The sequence below is a fragment of the Macaca thibetana genome, chromosome 5 (assembly GCF_024542745.1).
Source record: "Macaca thibetana thibetana isolate TM-01 chromosome 5, ASM2454274v1, whole genome shotgun sequence".
NCBI lineage: Eukaryota > Metazoa > Chordata > Mammalia > Primates > Cercopithecidae > Macaca > Macaca thibetana.
Window position 1 is genome coordinate 140463094 of NC_065582.1, and position 26314 is coordinate 140489407.

General features: G+C 32.9%; 1 protein-coding gene across 1 annotated transcript in view; it reads left to right on the top strand.

The window, feature by feature from the left end:
- Positions 1 to 26314, top strand: part of GABRG1 (gamma-aminobutyric acid type A receptor subunit gamma1) — an 89046-nt gene that overhangs the window by 21094 nt on the left and 41638 nt on the right. The window contains exons 2-3 of the mRNA XM_050791613.1: positions 8452 to 8600; positions 22006 to 22073. Of these exons, the coding sequence (XP_050647570.1) occupies positions 8452 to 8600; positions 22006 to 22073 (217 nt within the window). The remainder of the gene's footprint in view (positions 1 to 8451; positions 8601 to 22005; positions 22074 to 26314) is intronic.

Below are 26314 nucleotides of genomic sequence, written 5' to 3' on the forward strand. Positions count from 1 at the left end.
TTTTTGATCTTGTATCAATAATTTACCCTGACCCTAATTAGAAATGATCATTCTACCAGCTTCCTCAGATATCTATGGTCCTTCTCTTTGTTTGAGCTTTGGATTTCTGAAGTGTCCTTGTTTATAAAAAATGGAGTTTGGGAATTTGATTTTCTGTCTCCATGCTACTTTTGGTTGATTTCTGAAAAAGGAAGGATAGCGTGCCCACTTTACCATTTTCAGGAGGAAGTTCTGAATTACCTTTTATAAATACAGTAATGTTTAATATATATACATACTCATTACCTAAGGGTTTATAGAAATATAAGCCTTAAAAGTTTGATGAGGCAACTGTGCCTCAAAGATTTGTAATGATTTGTTCAAATCCCACACTACCATTAAAAGATTAATACTAATACTTAAGCCTTCTATTTTCCATGAGCTTTCCTCTGGGGGCTGCTTTTAGTCATCTTTGCATCCCCAGCATCCAGAAATGCTGGATGCTCAGCCCACAATAAGCACCTAATAGATATCTATCAAATGAAATGTAATAAAATACTTGTTATATTTGTTTAAAAAGTATTAAAATCCCACCTAGAATGTAGTTTACATAAGGCAAAATGCCCAATACATATAAATAGGTGTTCTATTTTATAATAACTACAGGAGTGTAATGCAATGAAAATTAGATACTATTTCATATCCAACAGATTGGAAAAAGGGATTATGTGACTACACATAATAATATATTATGGCTATATGTAACTTTGTGTCATTCAGGGTTACGTAGTTATATGCTAAAATGTAATAACTAACATTCATTAATGTAACATATTAGTTATTACATTTACTACAACAGGGCAATAAATTCATCATAACATTCATAATCTCTGAGGATGGAGAAGAATGTAGAGCGTTTTGCTTCTTAAACTGAGTAAGAATGATGGTAGAGCATTTTTTTAAGAGTTTCTTAAACTGAGTATTGGTTTCACAGACAGTTGATGGTTACATCATTATCTACTTTTTAATTAAGAGTTTCTTGGCAAACACTTTAGTGAAGTCATTTATATGTTTAGAACTCCAGTTTCCTTATTCTTTAATGTGAGGACTACAACCTCTACTTCAAACATGTATGTTTTGAGTAGGAGTCATTTCTCTAAGTAACTGATATATAATGTGGTAAGTATGATCATTGATACATTTGAATCATTGTAATCATTTTACATGTGAATATAATAATTATATGGAATTTTTCACTGGCACTCAGAGTAGCTGGGAGAGATACCATCTCACACCAGTTAGAATGAAGTCATTTATAGGAAACAACAGGTGTTGTGGAGAACTCCAGTTTCCTTATTTTTTAATGTAAGGAGTATGGCGACATGAGGATACCTACCCAGCGCTCTTACTTCAAAAAGGATTGTAAATGCTGCTATAAAGAAATGCTTGGTGTGGGTGCTGACAATTTAACATATATAGAACTTTGGTAGAGATTACATGTAACTAATCATAACTTGAATTTAGTTCCTGATTGCTATATAAAAATACATAAAATATCAGTTTTGAGAATGTACCTGTACTTTTTGTTTCATTCTAACCACTTATGCTTTTTCTCAGCTATCTAAATTGGCACGAATACGGATAGCAAGACCATGCAGTCAATTATGTTTATTAATATTAAAATAATAGGAGTAGCAAAATGACCCTCAAAATTAAGTCTGGTCAATCACATTCAAATGACAAGAAAAAAAAGAAATGCTTGGTGTGGGTGCTGACAATAACATATAGTGGTAGTCATGATTTTAGTTCTGAACATATATTATTACCTATTTTTGTTTCTAATTATAAAGGGCAAAAACCATTCAATTATGGATTTTAAGTCTGGTCTTCATTGAATAATAGTATCTGATTTCTGCCATATTATCTGGGTTTTATATTGATTCACTGATTAATTTGCTATTAAAATATTGTTAGCCCCACTTACTTTTAAAAAAGAGGGATATGATAACCTCAGATGGTAACAATATGAATAACCAAATTTTATAAGTATTTTAATAAACATGGTGGATTTTTTCCCCTGTGAGGAAATAATGACCAATTAACCCAGAAGTGTTTATGAGGAAGTACCGGTGACAAAATATTTATTATATTTACTATCCAGTGAATTTTCCATACATATACTCAGTACAAGTAGCAACTGTCATTTATTTTTCCAATGAATTATGTAAATGACCTCATCAATCATTTTCACTTGCAATTATAACTTTTTTTCACACTGTGGAGGAAAATAGTCTATCACTATTCCTTCAGGATTTACTCACATTCCTCAGGCACCTTAGTAAGCTACTTTGAGTTTCATGTGTGGTTTCTTAACAGATTAATAGAAGAAGCTCCCTCATGTATCAGAACCAGGATGTTTGTAGTAACCTTTATATGAATGAAATATAGGGTGACTGTATAATCATCTAAAGTAGGCCATTTTGTGATGAGAAGCTGCTATTAAAAATCATTTCAGGACAACAAGTGTAAACCAAGATTTTCCTGGGCAAACCTCAATGAATGTTTACTTTATGCATGAAAAATAATTTATATTATTTGACTGACTTTCTGTAGGCATATTTTTTTTTCTCTAGCAATAAAGATGGATTTTCTTCATAATTTTATGGCAAAGCATGCCTTGTCATTACTTAAATTAACTCTTTGTTATTAATTTGAAACTCTTGTTTGTTATATAGAAGAGTAATATAGTTATTAAAGGTTTTGTTTCACATATAGTAATTTCCTGTGTCATCAAAGAAATCTGTATGATACATTAAAATAACTGAGTTTAGTAAGACAAAAGGAAATAATAATCATATACTAAGTGACTCAAATATTTTCTTTAGTAAATAAGTACAGGTTGCAATTGAATGTGAGAAGAAGTCTTTGAGAAACAGATGTCAAGATGGCCTTAGACATGTAAAAGAGAAATGCTTGGGAAAGATAAATGAGAGGAGGAGGGAGTAGCAAGAGAGGCTTCAGGTAAAAAAAGATGTTTGAAACATATGAAAGTAGGGCGGGGGGAGAAGTAGTTTGGATCAAAAGAATCTGAGTGCAGTACCCTCTAAGAAAGTTTTGTCCAGGCAAGTAGGAATCCTCCAACACAAATTGTCCTTCAGAGGGGTTCCTAGTCTGGCAGGAATGGATCTGAATTAATATTCCTACTGTGTTCAGTTATTGACAGAAAGCAGCCTGAGACAGCTTGGGTCTGGCGCAGACTCGGGGCTCATCCTTAGTATTGGCAGGCAGCTAATGTTCTCACAGCAGGAGAACCAAGTGGCAAATTTTCAGGACTGCCATAATAAGTTTCTTAAGAGAATATGATATTCTACCTCTCTCTCTAAAATACTCGATTTAGTTATTCATTTTATAATTAGAACTTTATTTCAGAGCACTATCTGGTATATAAGAAGAAGTTCATTCTTAGGCATTCACGTCAAATTAACTCTTTTTCACATATTTATGTTATACAATGTGTACATGAAGATTTCCAGATACTATTAACATACAAAAAAATTATATGGTCTCACTAGTATAGAATATTGAGTGTATACATTATTCTATTTTTCCATCAAATCTTTTAAGCCACTTTATACATAGATGACAATTAAAACAAATTGTTTTCTGTTATTTTTCATGTAATATTAAATTATGAAAATAATTTGATGTTCTTACAGACTCTCAACAAACAATAGGTGTGTATTTTTTGTTGAGAAATCGTGATTTAAACATGCTTTTATTGTTAAAAAATTGTACAATCATAGATAATACTATGATAAGCATCTTAATGTCTGATGCTTTTCTGTGTCATTTGATTGAAAATGTTTTCTCCTTTATTAGAAAATGAGACCATCTAGATCAAGATTATAATTTCATTTGTCTTTGTAGTCCTAGCACTTGGCACATTTTTAGTACCCGGTATTATCTCTACAGATGGATAAAAACACTGGGTCAGAGATTGATATCACAGTGCTCTTTTTGTCATACAGTGTGCAACTCCTTGAGTTTATTATTCTACCTTCTCAGGAGTCAAGAGCTGAGACTACCCTAGCCACATACAATCCAAATGTGTCTGCTGACTATGTACTATAGGTTTTGTTGTGGTCTTGTGAATTAGGAAATTCAAAACTGAACCACCCTAGATTATTCAATAAAAGTATACATTGTGCCAGGAAAACTTTAAGGAAGCAGAAAATATGTCTTCAAATTAAATCAGCATTATTTTAAATTATGAGTCTATTGTTTAATAGTTGTGTGTCCTGGAAATTCTATAATCTTATATTTTCTCATTTTAAGGTAGGTATATTAATTTTTAAGAAATTCTCAAATTATTATTTTTTTTAAAATCATACCTGTTTTTTCCAAATAAATAGTTATCCAAAACGTGTAACTGCTGCAAAAATCTCCCAGCTTCCAAAAAAAATCAGGACATCAAACACACTGTAAGTACTATGTTTTTAAAATTATGATGTACTTTTCAATCACCAAAATAACGCCAATGTAATATTGAAAGTAATTCATGAATATTCTGAACATAACTTAGATAGCTTAGAGAAAAGATGTAGATAAATTATCTATAATGAAATTTCTCTTATGTTATTGTCAAAACTGAGGAAAGATAACTTTGTAGTATTATTGAGGTCAATTTTCATATTACTTCTCTACTACCTGAGAAGAGGGCAATATAAATTACTATCAGCATGTGGATTTTAGATTACCAAAATATTGCTAGTATTAAAAAAAAACAGAAAAGGCTTTTGTTTTTTTTCTAAAATCTTCCACTTGATTCAATCGTTATTCAAGGAAAGATCAACTGCTTATATGTGCAGTGGTTTGCCATACCTACTAGATATTTCATTCTATAAAACTGAAATTTGGAGGTGAATGAAAACCTAAAATTTAAGTTATTGCCAATATCTCAACAAGTCCAATTAGGAAATCAAACATTCCAGAAGCACACACCAATAGGGATTCTTAATACTTCAGGTTTTTTTTACTTATATCTTAAGTTCAGGGGTACATGTAAGGATTTGTTAGATAAACTTGTGTCATAGTGGCTTGTTTTACAGATTATTTCATCACCCAGGTATTAAGCCCAGGCCCCATTAGTTATTTTTCCTGATCCTCTCCCTCCTCCCACCCTCCCCACTCTGATATGCCACAGTGTGTGTTGTTCCTCTCCATTTGTCCATGTGTTCTCATCATTTAGCTCCAACTTATAAGTGAGAATATGTGACAACTCAGTATTTCTAATTCCTCAGCTTATATGTACTTATTTACTTAGAGAAAATAATAGGAAATTATTGGAAGGAAATAATATAACAACATTTCTATACTATACACAAGTTTAGTAGAGCAAAATAATTACTGTAATGATGTACTTAAGTAAAAATATGTTAACTGATCTGTTCTCCAGGAATCTATATAGGGTTATAAGTGAAGTTTTGTAATTACTTTATAATAATGCATCCTTAGAAGTACAAGCTCAAAGCATTTTTACTCATATATAAGTGTATCTCAAATTGAAAACAATATTATAGTGTGCTCATTGTGTAGTGTAGGTATCAGAGCCCCAGTTCCACCAGAGTAGCGCCAGTTCTACCAGGTATCAGAATCCCAGTTCTGAATAAATACTGTAGAAAGCATTAGGTATTTACTGCTAGAGGGAAACATATCTTTGAATTATATGTGAATAACTGGAAAATTACAGAGTTTACTTGATTTTACCAAGTTAATCCACTTCTCACAGAGTTTTTCTTCATTTGCAAAGTAATGCAATATGGTAATAGAAGGACCATAGGGTTTGGGGTCTGAGAGCTGGCCTCTGACTACTAGAAAGCTTTCTTGAGGTTGCGTAAATAGCACATTCTATGTGCTTTAGTGATATATTTACTTGAGGGGGCCAGAATTGTTTTGGCAGAGATTTTGCTAAGATTGTTTAACTAAGGTGTTGGTGGTGGGAGAAACTGGTGAGATTTGGAATAGCGGAACTGAGGCATACGTTACTTAACATCTCTCAATTTGTATTCTCAAAGCATTACAAATAAAATTGACCGTCCGGAGGCTATCTGCCAAGACACATTAGGTTGTGCTGTGGTAACAAACTACTTCCAAATCCCAGTGGCTTCCAACCCTAAATGTTTATGTCTCACTCAGATTACATGTCCATTTTAGTTCAGCTGTGGCTCTGTCCATGTCACCTTCACTCTGAGAGTGAAGTAATGGAGTAGCCTCTGAGTATGACTGAGTATCACCTGGCAGAAGGACAAGAGAGATGTAATAAACTTCACTGCTATTAAACCCACTGCTTGGTAGTGATGCATGTCAGTTATATACCATTAGCCCAAATCAATCACAGGGTGAGACCTGAGTTCAACAGGACAGGAATGTATAATCCTCCTGCAGGAAGGATTATTACCGATTACAGGAAAGTTAAAAGTTAGTGGGGTGACAAGCATAATTATTTCACAAGAAGAGGAGAAACATTGTTAATAGTACAGTTATTAATCTGTGGAAGATAACTATTAATATAATTATTATAAAGATGAAATAATATAGTAAATTCTTTGAAAGTAAAATTTTAATTTATGCTGTTAAAATCTCATAAAATTTTTTATGTCAATATAAAGATTTTAACTTCACAAGCATCTGCATAAGCATCTTAACAAAAACATCTTCACAAAAAGCAAATAGAGGGCAATGTGAATCTGATGATACAATGAAGTCCCCCAACCATCGCACAGATAGCCAACAAAGCAGATGTGATACCCAGGTTGTTACAGCTGATATCTGGGAAACGGAACTGAGAATTCAGGATTTGTTTGACCACTCCACTTTCTTTCACAAAATGAGAGGACAGCACTAAAAAAATACCAAAGAAGTGGCAATCAAAAGTAATAACACTTCTCTCAAGGCCAGGGTAGTCCAACATAAACATCTCGGACTGGCCTGTTCTCTTGTATTCAAATGCTTGATGTATTTCTTAGCAATTCAAATCAGCTTGATAGGTTAAGGATAAAACGAGTGGGGGCTATATTTGCTAAGGTGTTTAGATTCAAAGCAAAAGAGTTCTGAATAGGTACTGTAGAAAGCATTAGGTATTTACTGCTAGAGGGAAGCACATCTTTGTAATATATGCGAATAACCTGGAAAATTACAGATTTACTTGATTTTACCAGTGTTAGTGTTTAGTTTTTCCGACCCCTTTTCACTGGAGAATGAGAGATTTCCTAAAATAGGTGTGTTGTTAAGTCTAGACTGACCTTACTCAAATGAAGATGGGGTTACATATGGGCAATAAAGAGAAGAGTAATTTATTACTTTTTATGAATTCCTTTATTACTGAATGTTTCTATCATAATTCAGAAGTCAGCTGAATCTTTTCACTTTTAAGCACACAGGTGTATAAGAAAGCAATCGTTGGAGAGGTAATACTTGAGTCTCAGTTTTGCTGATAAACAGATTTGTGTTTTTGCTATTTTTCTGTGGTCTTTGGTTTTCTCATTTATAAAAATAACATTGGTAAAATCAAGTAAATCTGTAATTTTCCAGGTTATTCGCATATATTTCAAAGATGTGCTTCCCTCTAGCAGTAAATACCTAATGCTTTCTACAGTACCTATTCAGAACTCTTTTGCTTTGAATCTAAACACCTTAGCAAATATAGCCCCCACTCGTTTTATCCTTAACCTATCAAGCTGATTTGAATTGCTAAGAAATACATCAAGCATTTGAATACAAGAGAACAGGCCAGTCCGAGATGTTTATCACTTCTAGTAAAATGTGATAGTTATGCTTCCTCCCAAATATATGTGCAAGATGAGTCACCTATTGATAATTTGATGATCATAAAATCTTTGACAAAGTTCTTGGAAAAAGATGGCTGGGTTCTTCCGACTTAAAAGAAATGAGCAACAGTATGTACAACAATGTTTTCCTTTTTATTCAAACCTGTCTTTACTCAATTTTTCTTAAGTCTTCTTTTCTACCCATCCATTTTCTATACATTTTACCAGACTAATTATTACATCTTTTCCTGTAACTCTTTACCTTTTAATTTTTATTTTGGTTGTGATGGTTTAAGGTCACCACATATGGGTGTACAGATTGTACGCTATGCAAATTTAGGGGACACCAGTCATATTTTTGGGGAATAGTTTTTATGAATGTTAATGACAGTTGTGGGAGTGCTAAAAATGTGTTTTATTATTTTAATATTGTGTATTTCTGGCACAGAATTCTCATTTTTTGAGTATTATGTCAGGGCACTTTTTATGACAAATGTGTTGGTCTTACTAAATATAATGTTATTGTGTAATACCTTTTTGTCTGCCATTATGACTTTCCTACTCAATTCTAATATCCTTAAACTATACTTTCATACATGATTTGAATGAACTTTCTACCATCCATTTTTTTTTTTGAATTATTTAGTGTTGATAAGGCAGATGATGAAGATGATGAGGATTTAACAGTGAACAAAACCTGGGTCTTGGCTCCAAAAATTCATGAAGGAGATATCACACAAATTCTGAATTCATTGCTTCAAGGCTATGACAATAAACTTCGTCCAGATATAGGAGGTAAGTTTGAGTTACCATTCTGGGAATTTGATGACTATTAAACATATCATTACTGGTACTATTTTAATCATTTTTTCTTATTCTTTGAGTGTGTGGTGTATGTCAGAAAATCTGCTGAATTTGAGGATTATTGGTTGGAATGGTCACTCATGTTTTGAGGAGTTCACAGTCTGAAATAAGAAGAAAGAAAAAAAATGTAATTATTTTCCAACTGCTACAACAATATCTGACAGAGTTTTGATAAAACTGCCTAAGACTGAGAAATACTTCATAAAAGAGCTAATATTTGAAAGATAAGATATAGAATAATGACCATTTTTACAAATAATGAATATTTTACATTCTCATTTCCAAAATTATAATTTTTCATGCCATATTGCACTGGGTAAGACTAGAGTATAATGTTGAATAATCTCAAATTGTTTCTGATACCTGGTAAAGCAATCCCTATTTCCCTAGTAGGTATGATGTTTGCTTAAACGTGTTTTTTAAGGACAGTTTTTTTCTTTTTTTTTTGTTACATTCTCTTCTTATTTTGCTAGGGTTCTTTCTTTCCCTACACATCTACAAGTATGTGTGATGTGAAAACACAGTCTTCAAAACAGGTTTTTTTCTGAGTATATAAAAATGTCAGAAAGCTAGAGAGAAATGTGTTTAAGAAACTGAACGGTGATAGGGAAAAGAAACAAAAGGGAGAATTTTGTGCTCAACCCTGGCATCATATATTAGTAGTATTTGCTATGTATCTATATGGGCAGTGAATTTCTTGCATTTAATTAATGTTTGGTTTATTTTAGTATTTTGGAAGTTTCACGTTTTTGTTCTAGTTTTACCTTCGTACTTTTAATAGCCTTAGTCTTTCATTTATTAGCTCTTTATTCAGGATTCTCAGTTGTTATTGATATTATTTAACTCCCACATACCGTCCATACAACAATTAATGATCTTTTTCTGTTTTCTTTTTTTCCTTCTCCTTTGCTTTATTATTTTTAATTACATATTTGTCACAATATGTACTATTTGCAAATTTGTTTAACAGCATTTTCCCAATCTTTGTTTTAGTCTTTGGGCTCTATCAATGTATGCTGGAGGCTATATTCTTTAGGAAGCTAACACAAGAACACAAAACCAAATACCACCCATTCTCACTTATAAGTGGGAGCTAAATGATGGGAATTCATGAACACTAAGAAGGGAATAGCAGACACTGGGTGGAGGGTGGGAAGGAGGGGAGGAGCAGAAAAGATAACTATTGGGTAATGGGCTTCATACCTGGGTGATAAAATAATCTTTACAACAAACCCCTATGACATGAATTCATCTGCGTAACAAACCTTCATGTGTAACCCCGAACCTAAAATCCAAGTTAAATAATAATAAAAAAAATTCTTATCATTGGTCTATTTTGCTAAAGTTATTTTAGTCAGCTCTTTATTTAGTAGATTTTTCAGAAAGTTGTTATATGTAAAAATTATTTTTCTATTGATTTGAAACTTGAAGGGCTTAGTGACTATATAGAAAATCCTCAATTTATGTTTTCTTCCACTGACTTTTCACTTTCATAGCCTAATCACACTGGTAACTTGCTTTGTGTGTTATTTTTGAAAAGTCTAATGCCAGTCTGTTATTCAGTCCTTGTAATTTACTTAATCTTTTTTTTTTCCTCCTGCAAGCATTTAAGATTTTTTAAGAAACCTTTCAAATGAAGTATTTTCTTACTATATATTTCAGAGTTGTTCAATTTGGGTAACCGTTTTTCTAGACACTGTTAAATTTTTTCAAAATGTAATTTCAGGTTTTTTTTCAACCTTGGGAAAAGGCATTTACTTATGTATGTATGTATTTATTTAGGAATATAAAGTTGAATATTTGTTCTGTTACATTGTTTTGGTTTTCTTCTTCATGAATTCCCACTGTAGGTGTGTGAGTCACATTTGCCTGCTTTGTATCTGCACAATATTCTCTGTGACTTTCTGACTTCTCTTTATGTCATTTGTATTCTCTTCATTTTTTTCCTGCCTATTATTAAGCTGTTTTAGTTGATTCATTGGTGACCATCATAATTTTGTCTTTTTCTTCTGTTTTTTTGAAGTTCAACCAATTCTTTATTTATTTTTTCCTTTTTGTGTATGTGTGTGTGGGTGAGAAATGTATTTATCTTGCTGAGTTTCTGAATTATTTTATTCAAGGTGATTTTTTCTTATTCCTAAATTTTTGTTTGAATATACTTAACTGTGGAGAGTATTTTCTTACAGTTTCTTCTGCTTATTATTTTGTGTGGGAATTTTCCACAATTGATTTGTATTAGATCTTGATATCTTATTTCTGCAATAACTATTTTGTCCTTTTAATTTTGTGGTTTGTGGGTGTTCTACAAGATCTTATCTTATTGATGTATTTTAATGTAACGATAGCAAAGTTCAGACTGTGGATTTGACTGTGGTGGGGCAGAAATTCTATTACCTCCAATTCATTGATTCTTCTGTTACTTGTAGAAGCATAAGGTAGTCCCCTTGACTTTTCCTTGTCACTATACAATTTCCTAAGCTCACTTCTGTTTTTGTTTTTGACATTTTTCTTGGCCCAGAAACAACCTATTTTGAATATCACTCTTTTATATCACACGTACTTGTAGATCCTTTTCCTCTTAGTTCTTGTACTCATCTCCAATATGTTTAAATACTTTCGTATTAATGGTATACTTACTTTCTTCAGTGGACTTTGGGATCTACCTTAGGTCCATCACTGACTTGCTTCTGTCTTATACAAAGCCTATTTCAGGCTGCTGTGCCCACCATAAACTGTTGCCTTAGAGTAGAGGTGAGACAATGTTTGAAAGATTTATTTCTACGATTTGGTATTTGGGATTTTATTTGTTTGCTTGTTTGACTTTTATACTCATTTTGAAGTGTGGGAATTTTTTGTCTTCAAGTTATGCTGAAGACTTAATTTTTGTTTACTTCTATTTTTCCGTTTTTTTGTTTTTTTATACTTTTTGAAGGAAATATTGGGAGATGAAGACACAGGGAATTTATGTAAATTTTCTCATGTACTGCTTTAGAGTTTTACAATTTATTTCTTTGTAATTTCTACTTTGTCGTATGCAGTAGTTAGTGAATATTGTTTAATTTCAAAAATTAGCCGGTGTTCTATGTATATTTTTGTTATTGATTTCTACATTAATTTAATCTGGGTCTGAAAACATACTTAAGTCAGATTTGTAATTCTTGTTGCTCAAATAATCTATACATCTACTGAAAGAATTGTGTTAAAAATCTCTGACTACAATGGTTGAGTTAGCCTTTTAAAATTTTTTTAGTCCAGTAAGATTTTGCTTTATACATATTGAAATTGTTTTAGGTACACACAAATTTAGGACTGTTATATCTCCTTTAAAAAAGAAGTTTAACTTTTATTTTTATGGATACATAGTGGATGTTTATATTTATGGGGTACGTGAGGTATTTTTATATACAAATATAATGTGTAATAATGACAACAGGATAAATGGGGTATTCACATCAAGTGTTTATAATTTCTTTTTGGTACGAACATTCCAGTTATAATCTTTTGGTTATTTTTAAATGTATGATATATTGTTATTGATTGTAGTCATCCTGCTATGCTATCAAATAATAGATCTAATTTATTCTATTTGACTATATTTTTATACCCATTAACCATCCCTGCTACCCCACCTCACTACTCTCTGGTAACCATCATTCTATTCTAACTCTATGAGTTCAATTGTTTTGATTTTTAACCCCTACGAATGAGTGAGAACATGTGATGTTTGTTTTTCTGTGCCTGGCTTATTTCACTTAACGTAATGTCATCCAGTTCTATCCATGTTGTTGCAAATGACAGACTCTTATACTTTTTTTGTGGCTGAATAGTAATCAATTGCATACATATACCACATTTTCTTTGGGATGGTTACACCTTCTGTTAAATAACAGTTTTATCATTAGAAAACAATCATTCTGGTCTGTAGAATACGTTTTGCTGTAACATTTAATTTGATTGATATTATATATCTACATTTGTTTTCTTTGAGTTATGATTTGACTTTTATTATTATTTTTTTTTAAGATGGAGTTTCGCTCTTGTTGCCCAGGCTGGAGTGCAATGGTGCAATCTTGGCTCACCGCAACCTCCTCCTTCCGGGTTCAAGCAATTCTCCTGTCCCAGCCTCCCGAGTAGCTGGAATTATAGGCATGCACCACCACGCCCAGCTAATTTTGTATTTTTAGTAGAGACGTGGTTTCTCCATGTTGGTCAGGCTGGGCTCGAACTCCTGACCTCAGGTGACCCACCCGCCTCAGCCTCCCAAAGAGGCTGGCATTACAGGCATGTAATGGGATTACAGGCATGAGTCACCACTCCTGGCCGATTTGACTTTTTAATCTTTTTTCATACTTTAGTTTTCAGCATTTTTGTGTCCTTCATTAAGTAATTTCTTTTAGGAAATATGTATATTGCTTCCGTTTCCTAGTCATCAAGTCTGACAATTACTTTCTTTTAAATAGAGTGGTTAATGCAGATATGTTTAAGGTAATAATTGAATATTTTGTGTTAAATCTACTATCTTTCTATTGTTTTCTGTTTTGTTAATCTGCTTAATTCATTCTCTACTGCTTATATTTTTCTCTATTTTTCCCTTTTTTGAATTGATTAAATATTTGTAGTTTTATTTTATCCTTCTATTGTTGCATTGTATACATATTCATTTATAAGTTTTAGTCAGTAAAATATGCACTTTATTACATTTAATCAGAAATCAGTAATTATCATAATTCAAAGAAAATTCAAACCTTTTTCCATAAACTACAGAATCATTTTGCTATTATGTCCATATATTTTATTCTATATTTATCTGAAATACCAAAAGACATGATTATTATTGTTTTTAGGTGTTTAAAAGCAATTAACTTATACCAATAAATTATCCTTTCTGGTATTAATTCCTTTCTTAAATACCCTATTTCCACTTATAAATATATTGTCTGCAGTATTTCTTTTGGTGCGAGTCTCTCGAAATGGAATATTTCAGTTTCATATGAAAATTATTTTGTATTGCCTTCATTTTGAATATTTCCAGTGGATATGGAAACCCTGTTATCTCCTTTCCAAACTTCATAAATATCACTCAATTTTCTCCTGACTTTTACTATTTCTGTTGGGGAGTCACATTTCAACATTAATCTTGATATTTTGAAGATAAAATATATTTTATCTCTGGATAACTTCAACATTTTCTTAGTCTTTGATTTTCTACCATTTTATTTTAGTGTCCCTAGATTTGTTTTGTTTCATATTTATATTGAGGAGTTTATAGGACCTCTTGAATCTGTGGGTTGAAACATAGCTGCTTTTGAAATTCTTGGCCTGTATTTCATCAGACATTTTTCTTCTGTCTCAATTTCTCTGCAACTCCACTGCGGGTATGTTTGACCTCTGCCGTGTCATTACATCTCATACGCTCTTCTATAGTTTTCTCTCTACTCTATTTGTGTTTCAATCTGCTCTTTATTACAGACCTCATTTCCCATTCAGTGTTTCTCATTTGTAGTATTTACACCCAATTTTTATATCATTTTCAGGTATTCTATAATATTTGCAATCTTTTCATTTATTTTCTTACATATATATTAACTGAAGTTATTTTAAAATCTTTGATCATTACAATGTCTTGATAACTTGAGTAACTTTATAAAATTTTATTTTCCATTGTATCTCTCTGTTTAAGGTTATGTGGTTGTATTTCATGGAATGTTTCTTAATTTCATGTTGAATGTGAGTAGGGTATGTGAAAAATAATGGAGATTCTACATGGTATTATTTTCTTCCAGAGAGGACTTAATGTTGTTTCGATAGTGAGATTGAGTAAAGAAAATCACTGTCATTTGGTCAGAACTAGCATAAGTTCCTTGCTAAAACTTTTATTTTGCCTAAGACCCAACCATTTGAGATACATGGACTGACAGCCTGAGGTTTGTTCCAGGATCCTCTCTTCTTGGTTGGCTAGACATCCCTAAAATAGCTCAACTCTCTTCATGTTGTTTTAGATGCTTAGGAGCTGCTTATATTTGGTTTGTCAACATCACATATGTACAATTTAGAAAACAAAAAATGCCTTGAGGGGAAATCACATGTAGAATGTTCGATTAAATTCTGTGTGTGTGTGTGTGTGTGTGCGTGTGTGTGTGTATTCCAGGGAAATCCTAGCTGTCTTGATAGCCCTTAATTTCAAGTTTTGTCTCTCTAGCCAAATAAAAGAGCTAAAAGTTCTAAGCTGATCTGTTCTGTTCAGTCACTATTGCTGTGCTGTCAAACAGCAAATATATCAAGGGGAAATAGTGGCCAAAGAATAATGTAGAACTCATCTCATTTTCATTATTTTCGGGAAACTGTTACATCAAATTCTAGCTATCTGGTTTGCTGTGCTTTCTTCACTATCTGTGTGTTTTTATTAAAAAAATGCATTTTATAGTTGTCTTTATGGTGGTGGATATTTTGATATCAATTAAACAACAAAGGAAGCATCAGAAGTCTGTATTTCTGTTTTACTCCTTATACTCTACCATAATTATTTTGTGTCTGTTTTCTCTAATGTAAGTTCCCTAAAACTATAAATCACTGCATTCTTAATTGCTAAATCAATGCTTAAAATATAAACCAGGTTCTCTTAATATTTACCAAGTATTTGTAGAATAGAATCCATTGTATATAGTCTTTTTTAGTCCATGTGTAGGTATTTTGATAGTTGCCCTGCTCCATGAGTTTTGCAGTTTAAGTACATTTATTTCAGATCAAGCTATAAATGTTCAAATTTTATATCCACTTGGCATAGCATCACTGTGTTTAATACATTAAGTTAAATATGTCCTGGATACCTTGATAACTGTATCATGCATAGTGGCATTTTTTTCTGTGCATCTGACTGTATATACAGCATAGGTGACTTAATGCTGAAATAATTTTTGTATGTATAGCTTTCTGTCCAAAATATGTTTTAGTAACCTTTGTCTTTGGTGTTGCTATGAAAACTTACATAACCAACTTATTGAGGTCTTCTGAACTTAATGGAGAATTAACATAAAAAGGTTTTGTTCATCCAGTTAAGCTTCTATTGCTTTATGATGAATATCATAAATGATGATGAATATCATATGATGAATATCATGCAGTGGCATGATCACAGCTGACTGCAGCTTCAACCTCCTGGGGCTTAGCTTAGCTGATCCCCCCACCTCAGCCTGTGGAGTAATTGGGACTAGAAGCATGCCACAGCCCGCACAGCTAATTTTTTTTTTTTTTTTTTTTTTTTTTTTTTTTGAGACGGAGTCATGCTCTGTCGCCCAGGCTGGAGTGCAGTGGCCGGATCTCAGCTCACTGCAAGCTCCGCCTCCCGGGTACACGCCATTCTCCTGCCTCAGCCTCCCAAGTAGCTGGGACTACAGGCGACCGCCACGTTGCCCGGCTAGTTTTTTGTATTTTTTAGTAGAGACGGGGTTTCACCGTGTTAGCCAGGATGGTCTTGATCTCCTGACCTCGTGATCCGCCCGTCTCGGCCTCCCAAAGTGCTGGGATTACAGGCTTGAGCCACCGCGCCCGGCCTCGCACAGCTAATTTTTGTATTTTTTGTAGAGACGGGGTTTCACCATGTTGCCCAGACTGGTATCAAACTCCTGAGCTCAAGCGATCTGTCTGCCCCAGCCTCCCAAAGTGCTGTGATTACTGGTGTAAGCCACCATGGCCAGCCTATTTTCCTACTTCTTAACAACTTTTCAAGTAGATTCTATGACTTTCCAAACAGTTTCAGTTATTTAAATAGTTCAACCTAATATACAAAATTTAATATCCAGATTAAAAGACATCCTCTCCTGAGACGCAGGGAAGATAAGCCCCACTAGGGTGACACTGTGGGAGTCGGAGGATGGTAAGAAAGGGAGTAGTGTGGCCTGTTGTTTTATTCCATCTCTTTATCTCTTCTGTGTTTCTAGTGATGGGGACATGGGGGGGATATAAAGAAGACTAGTCTACATGTTTTAACTGGGCATAGTTGCAACCTTAGTCTTGTTACTCGTTACTTCTTTTTGGGATAATGCCAACTGGCCTTAGGTGTAAGTTAAGGGCTAGATGTGTAAATAATGACTTTTATGGTTAGGAAGTATAAATAATTTTTGTTGTTTTTCATAGGCATTTTATTGGCTCAATTCCCTGGCTTAGGAAATCTGGATGCTTATCTGTATCTTCCACCTGCCTTAACTCCTTTCAGCAGCAATCTAGTCGGAAGATATGTACTGCTGATGCACAACTCTCTTGAGGTCAAAAATCCTGTGAGATGCTGCTAACCAAGTTATTTTCTTTTGGCGTGCTTTATAGCCACAAGAAAACAAAATATCCTAAAAGTGCTGAAGAGTAGATGTGCAGCTCTTCCTCTGCTTATTCTTCTTTAAGTCCTATCACTTCTAGGTTTCCTTTTCCCCGATCAGGTATGGGAGCAAGAGCAGGTTGCCAAATCTGCTGCTTAAATGTATATTTAAGTAGAAAATGAGAAACCAGTCTTCAATTTTCCTGAGAAGGCATTCTAGGGAGTACACACACACACACACACACACACACACACACACCATTTAAATATAGATATATGGGGTTTGTTTGTGTGTGTTTTGTAGTGGGATACACACTACACGACACCTGTATTATAAGGTGCAAAAAGTAATTTATAATGAAATATTTGACATTCTATATGAAAATGCTCAGGTTTAACTACACTGAAGGAAATTATGAAGCTGCCAGATGCTTGCATTTATACAAAGAATGACTGTATATTAGAAAGCCCACATAAATCAAGAGATATAAGTGTGTCTTATCAGTGACTCCAGTACTATGAGCAACATTGTAGTTGGTGATATGGCTAAGTAAAATGGTGTAAAACATTTTGTAAAATTCAGAACAAAATAAATACCATCTTCCTGTGTTTTATTTTTCAGGAATTCCTGGCAAACACAAAAATACTTCATGGTTACATGTAAAGAAACTTATCTTCTAGGTTCGGACTATAAGGCATACTGTTTTATACTGTTTTACCTATAAGAATGCAAGACAGGATATTCAAAATCTTGTTAAATATGGGACAATTTTTCATCACATATGACTGTTTTATGAAGTTCTAGGACTTCATCCACTAAACACTATTACTAATAATCCCAATTTTTGTGACGAACACAAACAGCTGCCCAGAAATTTTCAAAATAATTTACAGGAGACATGGTGTTCTCATTGAGAACCACTGGTGAACATTGTTCAGTAAAACTTACTGAAATGATAGAAATGTTGTTCTGCATTGCCCATTTTTGTAATCTCTGGCCACAAGTGGCTGTTCTGTACTTGAAATGTGATTAGTGTGCTTATGAAATATTTTTATTTTATTTAAATGCAATTAATTTCTATTTAAATTTAAACAGCCATATGTTTCTACTAGCTACAGTATTAGCTCAGCCGTAAGAATCTACTTATCCCTATGTACCTTTTCATCCATATATATCTACATGTAACCTGGGAAGGTTGTCAAGTGGTGTTTGACATTTCCTTGTTATTTAAGGCCTCAGAAGTATCTAAACTCAAGCTTGGCGTCTATCTTTGGGTCAAGGACTTCTGCTGTATAGTCTAGGGAAACTGGAATGTGTTAATCATACTTATTTCAAAGTCTATGTGTGATATGGGCCTGGAGTTTTCCTTCTTGGGACATGTTTATAAGCTCTACCATTTAATAACTATAGCCTTTCTGTTAACTAGATCAAGATTTTATTTTTCTCAATTTTATAACCTGTAACATTATTTTCATTTTTATTTACTTTTGAAAAATTGATTTCCTACTGACTTTTTCCTGATTCATGGATTATTTTGTAATGTTACCTAATATCTAAATATTTGGGGATTTTTAAAGATATATTTTTTGTTAATAATTTCTATTTTAACTTCGTTGTGGTCAGAGAATATACTTATATTATTTCAACCTTATATAAGCATGATACAATAATCAAAACCAGGAAGATAATATTGATATGCTACTACCAGTGAATACTTGGCCCCACTTCCCAATTGTCTCAATAACATATTCACAGAAGGATGATTCAGTTCAGAAATAATACTACATTTTTGTTGCTTCACTGGTGAATTTCAAAAAATATAGAAGAAAGAACTACTATAAGTCTTACACAAATTCTTTCAAAGAAATAGAGAAAGGATACTCCACTCATTTTATTAAACCAGCAAAATTCTGATAACTAAACCAGACAGGGATATTACTAGAAGAAAAATTATACACTCATATCTCTCATGAATGTATCAGTTGAAGGAAACAGTTGGTACATTTATGAGAAGTGATTATTTGCAGATAAAAACAGTTGTCTCCCTGAATAAACTTTCAGAAGATCTTCATAGAGGCTGCTCTGCCTATGGAGTAGCCATTCTTTTATTCCTTTGTTTTCTTAAAAACAACAACAACAACAACAACAAAAAACACTAGCTTTCACAATAAAAGAAAATATTCATAGAAATTTGAGTAGTTAGATAAAAAGTAATCTGTATATGGGCAAGGACCAGAAGACGGTCCAAAAACAACCAGTTGTGTAAGAGTGCTCACCTAGGTGGTTGCTTTCTTTCTTGGAATTGTACGTATGTCATTTACGAACAATAATATACTCGGTTGAATGAAATATTTAAATTTGAAGTAAAATTTATATAACATAAAATAAAGAAAAAAATTATGTATGATAACTTCAATATCTGAATAAGTGGGACTATTTCTCTTTTTTAAGGCCTATTCTGTGACAGTAAGAAAACCTATAAAACTCTACAGGATTAGAGTTTTTAATTGACCTAAATTAATTTTAATATACAAAAGTGACCGAAAATCTACATAATCTGCTAAAGGTATCTTAGTTAAATTAGAATAGTGTGTCCAAGAAAGCATGATTAAAATCAATTAGAAAGAAAATATTTTTTAAATCTATTGTAGTTTATCTTTTCTCACTGATATACCAATTACCCACCTCTACATTTGGCTCTCCTAATTATTGCCTTTGCTACTTGGAATTTGAATGCGGAAACTTCATTGATCACACTGCTTTTCTCTTTTTAAAATTTTAAATTTTTCTACCTGTTTCTATTTTCTGGATGGTCTTTAAATTGCCCTGAACCTCTATTCTTTCTATATACTGACTCCCACTGGGAGAATATCTACTTATATCCTGTGGAGCAACTTAAAGCAAAGTTCTTAGAATAACAGCACAGAAAGAAACCTTGCAAAAATAATCCAGTGCCATCTCTACCTGCCTTCACACACACATATATATGTGTGTGTGTGTGTGTGTGTGTGTGTGTGATTTGCCGTGGCAGTACATGGTTTTCCCATGCATTGTTATGCTATTGCAAAAAAGAGATCTTTAATCTCCATGTGTATTGATGAATTAAACATAGTCTGTGCTTACTTTCAAGATGTTATTTAGAGTCTGGAATGACAATTCTCTGTTAGTTTTATTTTTCTAGTTTTAAATTAAAATATAATATTTTAGTTTTTGAACATCACTCATATCTTGCAATTGAATAAACTTTGGATTGAGAAAATGATAGTACTAAGAAAGATTACTTAGTCATTTCCAAGAAGTGAATATTTATGTAATATTACTCGTAAGTATTGTTCATACTATGAATCAAAGCAACAATGAGTCATTATTAAGAAGCAATTACAGATTTCTGGTTTTTTTTCTTAATTATATTTTAAAGCATGTCACCAGTCATGATTTCAAAACTAATACGAAATATTTTAGTCTACTTTCCGGTTTATTCGTCTTTGTGGGTTGGTGCCGCAGAGTCAAGGATCAGATCAAATAGCATGTCAAGTTTACAAAATGGTAAACAGAATAACTCAAAAAGATTTGTCAGAGCTTTCAAATACATATTTAACAATTATTAACTAAGTATCATCTATATTAGTAGCAGTATTGGACTTACTGATGTGATTCTTCTTTTGTCTCATTCTGGGTGCACTTGCTGTATGCACATCATAAAATACTTCAGTGTCTCTCGTTCTATGTAACTCATGCCAAAATGCCAAAGTTAATGTTTTTCTAACCTATATGTTTATCTTATAATTGGCTAAGAAACATTGATATCAGGAAACCAAGACAGTTAACTTATATCTATAACCTTCGACATCATAAATGTAGAAAACATTTATACTCTAAAGAAAATTGTCCCAGGAACAATTTCTCTCTCAATGTAGACAATGTTCAGCTTTGAGTATGTAAAATAAAAGTAGGCACTTGACATTTGCTGATTTATCAGTTTAACTGAAAAAAAAAAGTCTTATTATATAAGAATGGTATATTGTTTATATCAGTTATAATCACTTATAAGTGATAATCAATATACTTACAAATGGAACTAATAAATCTATTGTCTTGTTTTTAATTGACTTTCATAAAAATCATTCTGTTAATCTAACTATAATTAGCTTAATTTTATATTTATTGGCTATAATTCATAGCTAGTCAGAAACAAATTAGAAAGTTAAAGCAACTCATCTCAGAAGTCATCAGTCTACGTTACATTGTAAAACCTTCCATAAACCGTATGACCTACTTTTATTTAAGATATCTAATTGATGGCTAGCAAAGGAATTGCATTTTCAAGTATTGTGTAGATCTAGAAACATAGTTTTGTATACTAAAATTAAATCTGTGTTATTAAATATGTATGCCATATAATAAAATTTTTGCTTCAGGAAAAACAAACTATGTAAGTGTCGTGTGTTTTATTAAGTGTATTTTTAATTGCAAGGGGTAAAAATATTATTCTAAAATTTGATAGACATTGTTTTGCAAAATGCTTCACATTTTTCACTGAAGTTTGGTAACTTGAGGGCTCTGTCAGATTGAAAAATGCCAAGATCTGGAGACTGAGACTGAGTAGATATTCAGTCTGGCAGACTTTTGTGTGTATTTAAAGAATAAGTACACCTTGCCTGGTCAATCACAGCGTTGCGATTATGAGTGAGAAGTACCCTGTCATATAGGAAACATGGATGAAGTTTGAAAAAGATAACTGAGCATGAATGACTAAAAACATGCCACAATAACAGAAACTTTCAGTCTACAAGGTCATTTTTCTGCATTATCTAATGTGCTTTATCTCTATATAATTATCTGTGACTGATCTGCAAAATGTAAAGATTGTTTTTATAATGGCTACATTTTCACATTTCATAATAAAATATGTTTTATGATTGAAATGGTAAGATGTAAGTAGTTATTAAGATTTCTTTAAAAATAAGATTTATTTAAAACAATGTCTAATCATATCTTTGACCATTCTTCTTGTTGGTATTTTGCAGTGAGGCCCACAGTAATTGAAACTGATGTTTATGTAAACAGCATTGGACCAGTTGATCCAATTAATATGGTGAGTAAGAAATATTAAAAATAATTATCTGCCATTGAGATCTCTCAAGTGTATACCTCCAAAATAGAATTTGTATATGAGTAATTTTTTATACTTAATTCTGAATGAATTCAGATCAACATGTACAATTACTTTGTGCCAGGTATTGGCAACTGGAGCTAAACTACACCTGTATCTAAGAATCTGTGTCTTGTTATTCCAATGTGCTGTGTTTGGTAGAACTATGCAAGAGCATAACAGATTATCATCTGATCCACCAAGAAGAGGTCCCTGAAGAAATCTGGAAAGAAAAAAATCAGAAAGCCTGAGGGGAAAGTAGTCAATCAGAGAGAGAAAACAAAGGACTTACTGGCAGAGAAAGCAGCATGCATAAAGTCACAGAGGAATGAAACAGCCTCATAAGATCAGGGGAACTTCCAGCAATTTGATGTTACTGGAATACAAAGTGCAAAGTAAGAAATTGAGGCAACAGGGATATTGAAGGATCCTATTAAGGACAGTCTTGTAAGCCATCGTAATAGGAAGCTTGTAAATTGTATTATGTATAAATTATATCCCTTGGGATAAGAGAAATGACAGGAAATATTTTACCAGGGGAGTGTCAAAGGCAGATTTACATTGCTTAATACATTTCTCTTATAGTAATATAGAAGATGGAGGTAAGAGTCCAAGTTAGGGTTACAGAGACCCATTACAGTTTATTGTATTAGTCCGGACAAGAGATCTTCAAGGGCTTACTTACTGCAGTTGCAATCAAGCTGGAGATGACAATAATACATTTAAAAAATAGGTAATTTTTTGAGAATTTGGTGACTTATTATGTGTAACCTGGCTCCAAGGTGTAGAAACGAAGATACTTTGAAGATGGTAGAGTTATTATCCCACGTAGGAATACAGTGTAGGCTTATGTGCCCCAAATCCTCATGGTGCATTCGGGAGGAACTGTCCAGCAGCATTTTGCCTTATAGATCTGCTATCAGGGAGGATGTTAGCACAAAATATAGATGTAGATGAGAAAGAGAAAGAAGACAAGAAGAATATAATAAAGCTTAAGACATCAAGAATGTGTGAGATGATCTAAGAGAAGATTCAGATTAAGACGATCGCAGATCTGAGGACCAGATGGTGTAATGAGATGAATGTATATGAAATATAGTTGCCAGAAAGAGAAGCACAGAAAGGGGACATATTCAGAAAAGTCAGAAGGGTAGGCGCAAAAATGAGAGAAGATGGTATTACAAAATCTGAGAGAGTAAAGACGATAAAGAAGGAGGGAATCATAATGAATTACAAATGCACATGAGAATACAATAAAATGGATTAGATTGTGATAACTGGCATTGGCAAGTAGGTGGTGTTAATTATCTTTGTTAGGAGAAATTCAGTTGGAATGGCGAAGGCAGGAAAGAGATAACAACTGGATTGTACATCCCTCCTTCATCTTCAAAAGTGGCCTCATGTCCAAACTTTTTGCCATGGAGCCCTGAGAATATATATGGTTCTTTCAGGGATAGTCATATAGTCAAGTGCTGATTTCTGGGAGCTAGGGAGTGAGTGGGAATGTAGATTTAATTTTATAAACTACTATTTTGAGAAACATGGCTTAGAAGATGAGATAAGAGTATGGGGGTAGAGAAGGTAGAGGAGAAAAGAAGAGAAATAAGGAAGGGAGAGAGAATATGAGAAAATATCAAGACAGAACAATTTAGAATAAAAATTGAGAATGTGTAATATTCATTCTTTATGTTATATACATAGAATAAATAGTATTTTATTACTAATGAAGAACAAAATTAACAATGCCAATATAAGCAACAGGCATTATTTTAAAAAAGACTTTACAATGTTCAGTTCCAAACGCTAATGATCCCATTTCTGTGAGTCAGACTACTGAGTCCCGTTGAATGCATTCAATAACGTCTTGTACTCCTCTCCTTCGCTTTTGCCTTTGGTATTAGTTGGCTAGGGTTGCCACAAAAAAGTAGCACAGACTGGTGGCTTAAACAACAACAATCTATTTCTTGCAGATATTGAGGCCAGAGGTCCAAGATCAAAGCCTTGGCTGGTTTGGTTTCTTCTTAGGTCTATCTCATTGGCTTGCAGACAGCTGCTTTCTCACCATGTCCTCACATGGTCTTTTCTCTGTGTCTGTGCATCCCTGGTGTCTCTTTGTGTATCTAACTTTTCTCTTCTTATCACAAGTCATATTGTATTAGGGCCCACCCTAAAAGCCGCATGTTGACTTTAAAGGCCCTGCCTTTAAATGTAGTCACATTCTGAAGTTCTTGGGATTAAGTCTTCAATATATGAATTTAGGGGGTAACACCATTCAGCCCGTAAGACATCTAAAGATAGTTCTCAAGTACTTTGCTGATTTTCTACTTCATTTTAGCTATTCAATATTACAACAGTTAAGTCTTCTCTTTATTACAGGTTTTATTGCTTTACAGCTGGGGAACCTTTCTGGTATGCCTAACGGTTACCTATGTCTGCTCACTCCTCTGGTGTGACAGTCACACTCAGTTTTTCTCTTACTTGATGCAATCTTCACATGACTCTCATTAACTTTTACAGCTGTCTGCACTGATTATTGTAGTGACAACATTTTAGCCATGCCATAAGTGACATCTTTGTCACCTTAGTACAAGCAAATATGAACTGGCTGTGGATAAAATTGAATTTGAGAGGATAAAGTAATGTTCCAAAAGATTGACCTAGAAGTTAGTCTTAAATTAGGGGCTAACATTCAGGGAAAAGTCGAGGCTGGGGCCAAATCTTTGTCAGGAATTTGCCAAACCTCTGTGAGATGGGGAAAACAGCCTTAAAGTGAAAAGAGAAGAACAAAGAAACAAATAGCAGACCTTAGGGAACGCATGTATTTAAGGACCTGAAAGACAAAGCTGAGATAGTAAATGAAACATCAAGGTTGACAAGAAAGTGACGAAGCTGAGATAGTAAATGAAACATCAAGGTTGACAAGAAAGTGACAAAACAATGCTGTGGAAACTAAGGGAAGAGGCAGTTTCAACAAATCTTTTTAGTATTAGTTCTACCCAAAACAAATTAGTATATAATCAATTGATTTTTACAAACAGAAAACTTTTAATATATATGTGTAATACGTTGCATTTTTTTAACAATATGCAAATATCAGATTTCATAAAGTAATACATTGCTAAAATGTTATTTTTTTTTGGTGGAATATTGTAATGTTTAGTTTCTAAGTAACCAACGCCTAGAGAAAATAAGACTGAGCATATGGGAAAATCTGCATTTTCCTGAATTGTATATTTTTTGTTTGGGGATTATGTTTTCAATTTGCATGAATACATTAAATAAAAACATGGTCATTAAAGTAAAGAGAAACACGATTCAAGGATATATTAGTATTCTAGAAACACTTTGACAAGAATGACTATCAACAGGCTTCTACAATGATCTTCCTATATAAAAGATTAATGTATTAATGATTTAGTTTCCCCAGTGGAGCAAATTACACACTTACACCCTTCAACAGTGATCATTTAAAAAAAAACTTAATTAAATAAAATTACTATTGAAACTAGTGATACTAAAACAGGTGAAAATAAATAAATAAAAGAACCCCACGGAACACCTGATAATGTTTATTAAAAAGAAAAGCATTGTAATACTAGGGATGAATAAGAAATAGGTTATGTAGAAGATTATTTTAACTAAACAATGCAGGGAAATTAGAATTCACTTTTCATAAAATGAGCAAAATTGTTTTGAATGTGAGTGTAATCGAGGAAGCAGATTTAAGCATAATTAAGAAAGCAAGAGGGTGTCACTGCCTTAAGTACTCATGTAATTTAATTTACTAGTAAGAAACAAAATTAATATATTAGTTTAATTTTTTAAGTTAGCCAAAATTTGTTTTGCTGCAAAATGGGTGTTTCTTTTTAAACTTAGATACATAAAATAGCATTTCCATAGATTTCTGAATAATGCTTAAAATGACATTATTCTACAATGGAATATGCTTTTCTTTTTACAGTCAAAATGAGTAACAGATGCACTAATGAAGACGGGGAAAATAGAGTAACTTGGAAAGAAGCTGTTCAATTTTATATATGGTTTGATTAAAACTATCTTCAATATAAGCAGAACAAAAATATGCAATCAGAATTGAAGTGAAGAATATGTTACTAGAGATTATTAGATAAAATAGTTATAACTTCGTAACTTTTCAGATTTGGGGGAGATTATGTATCTTTACT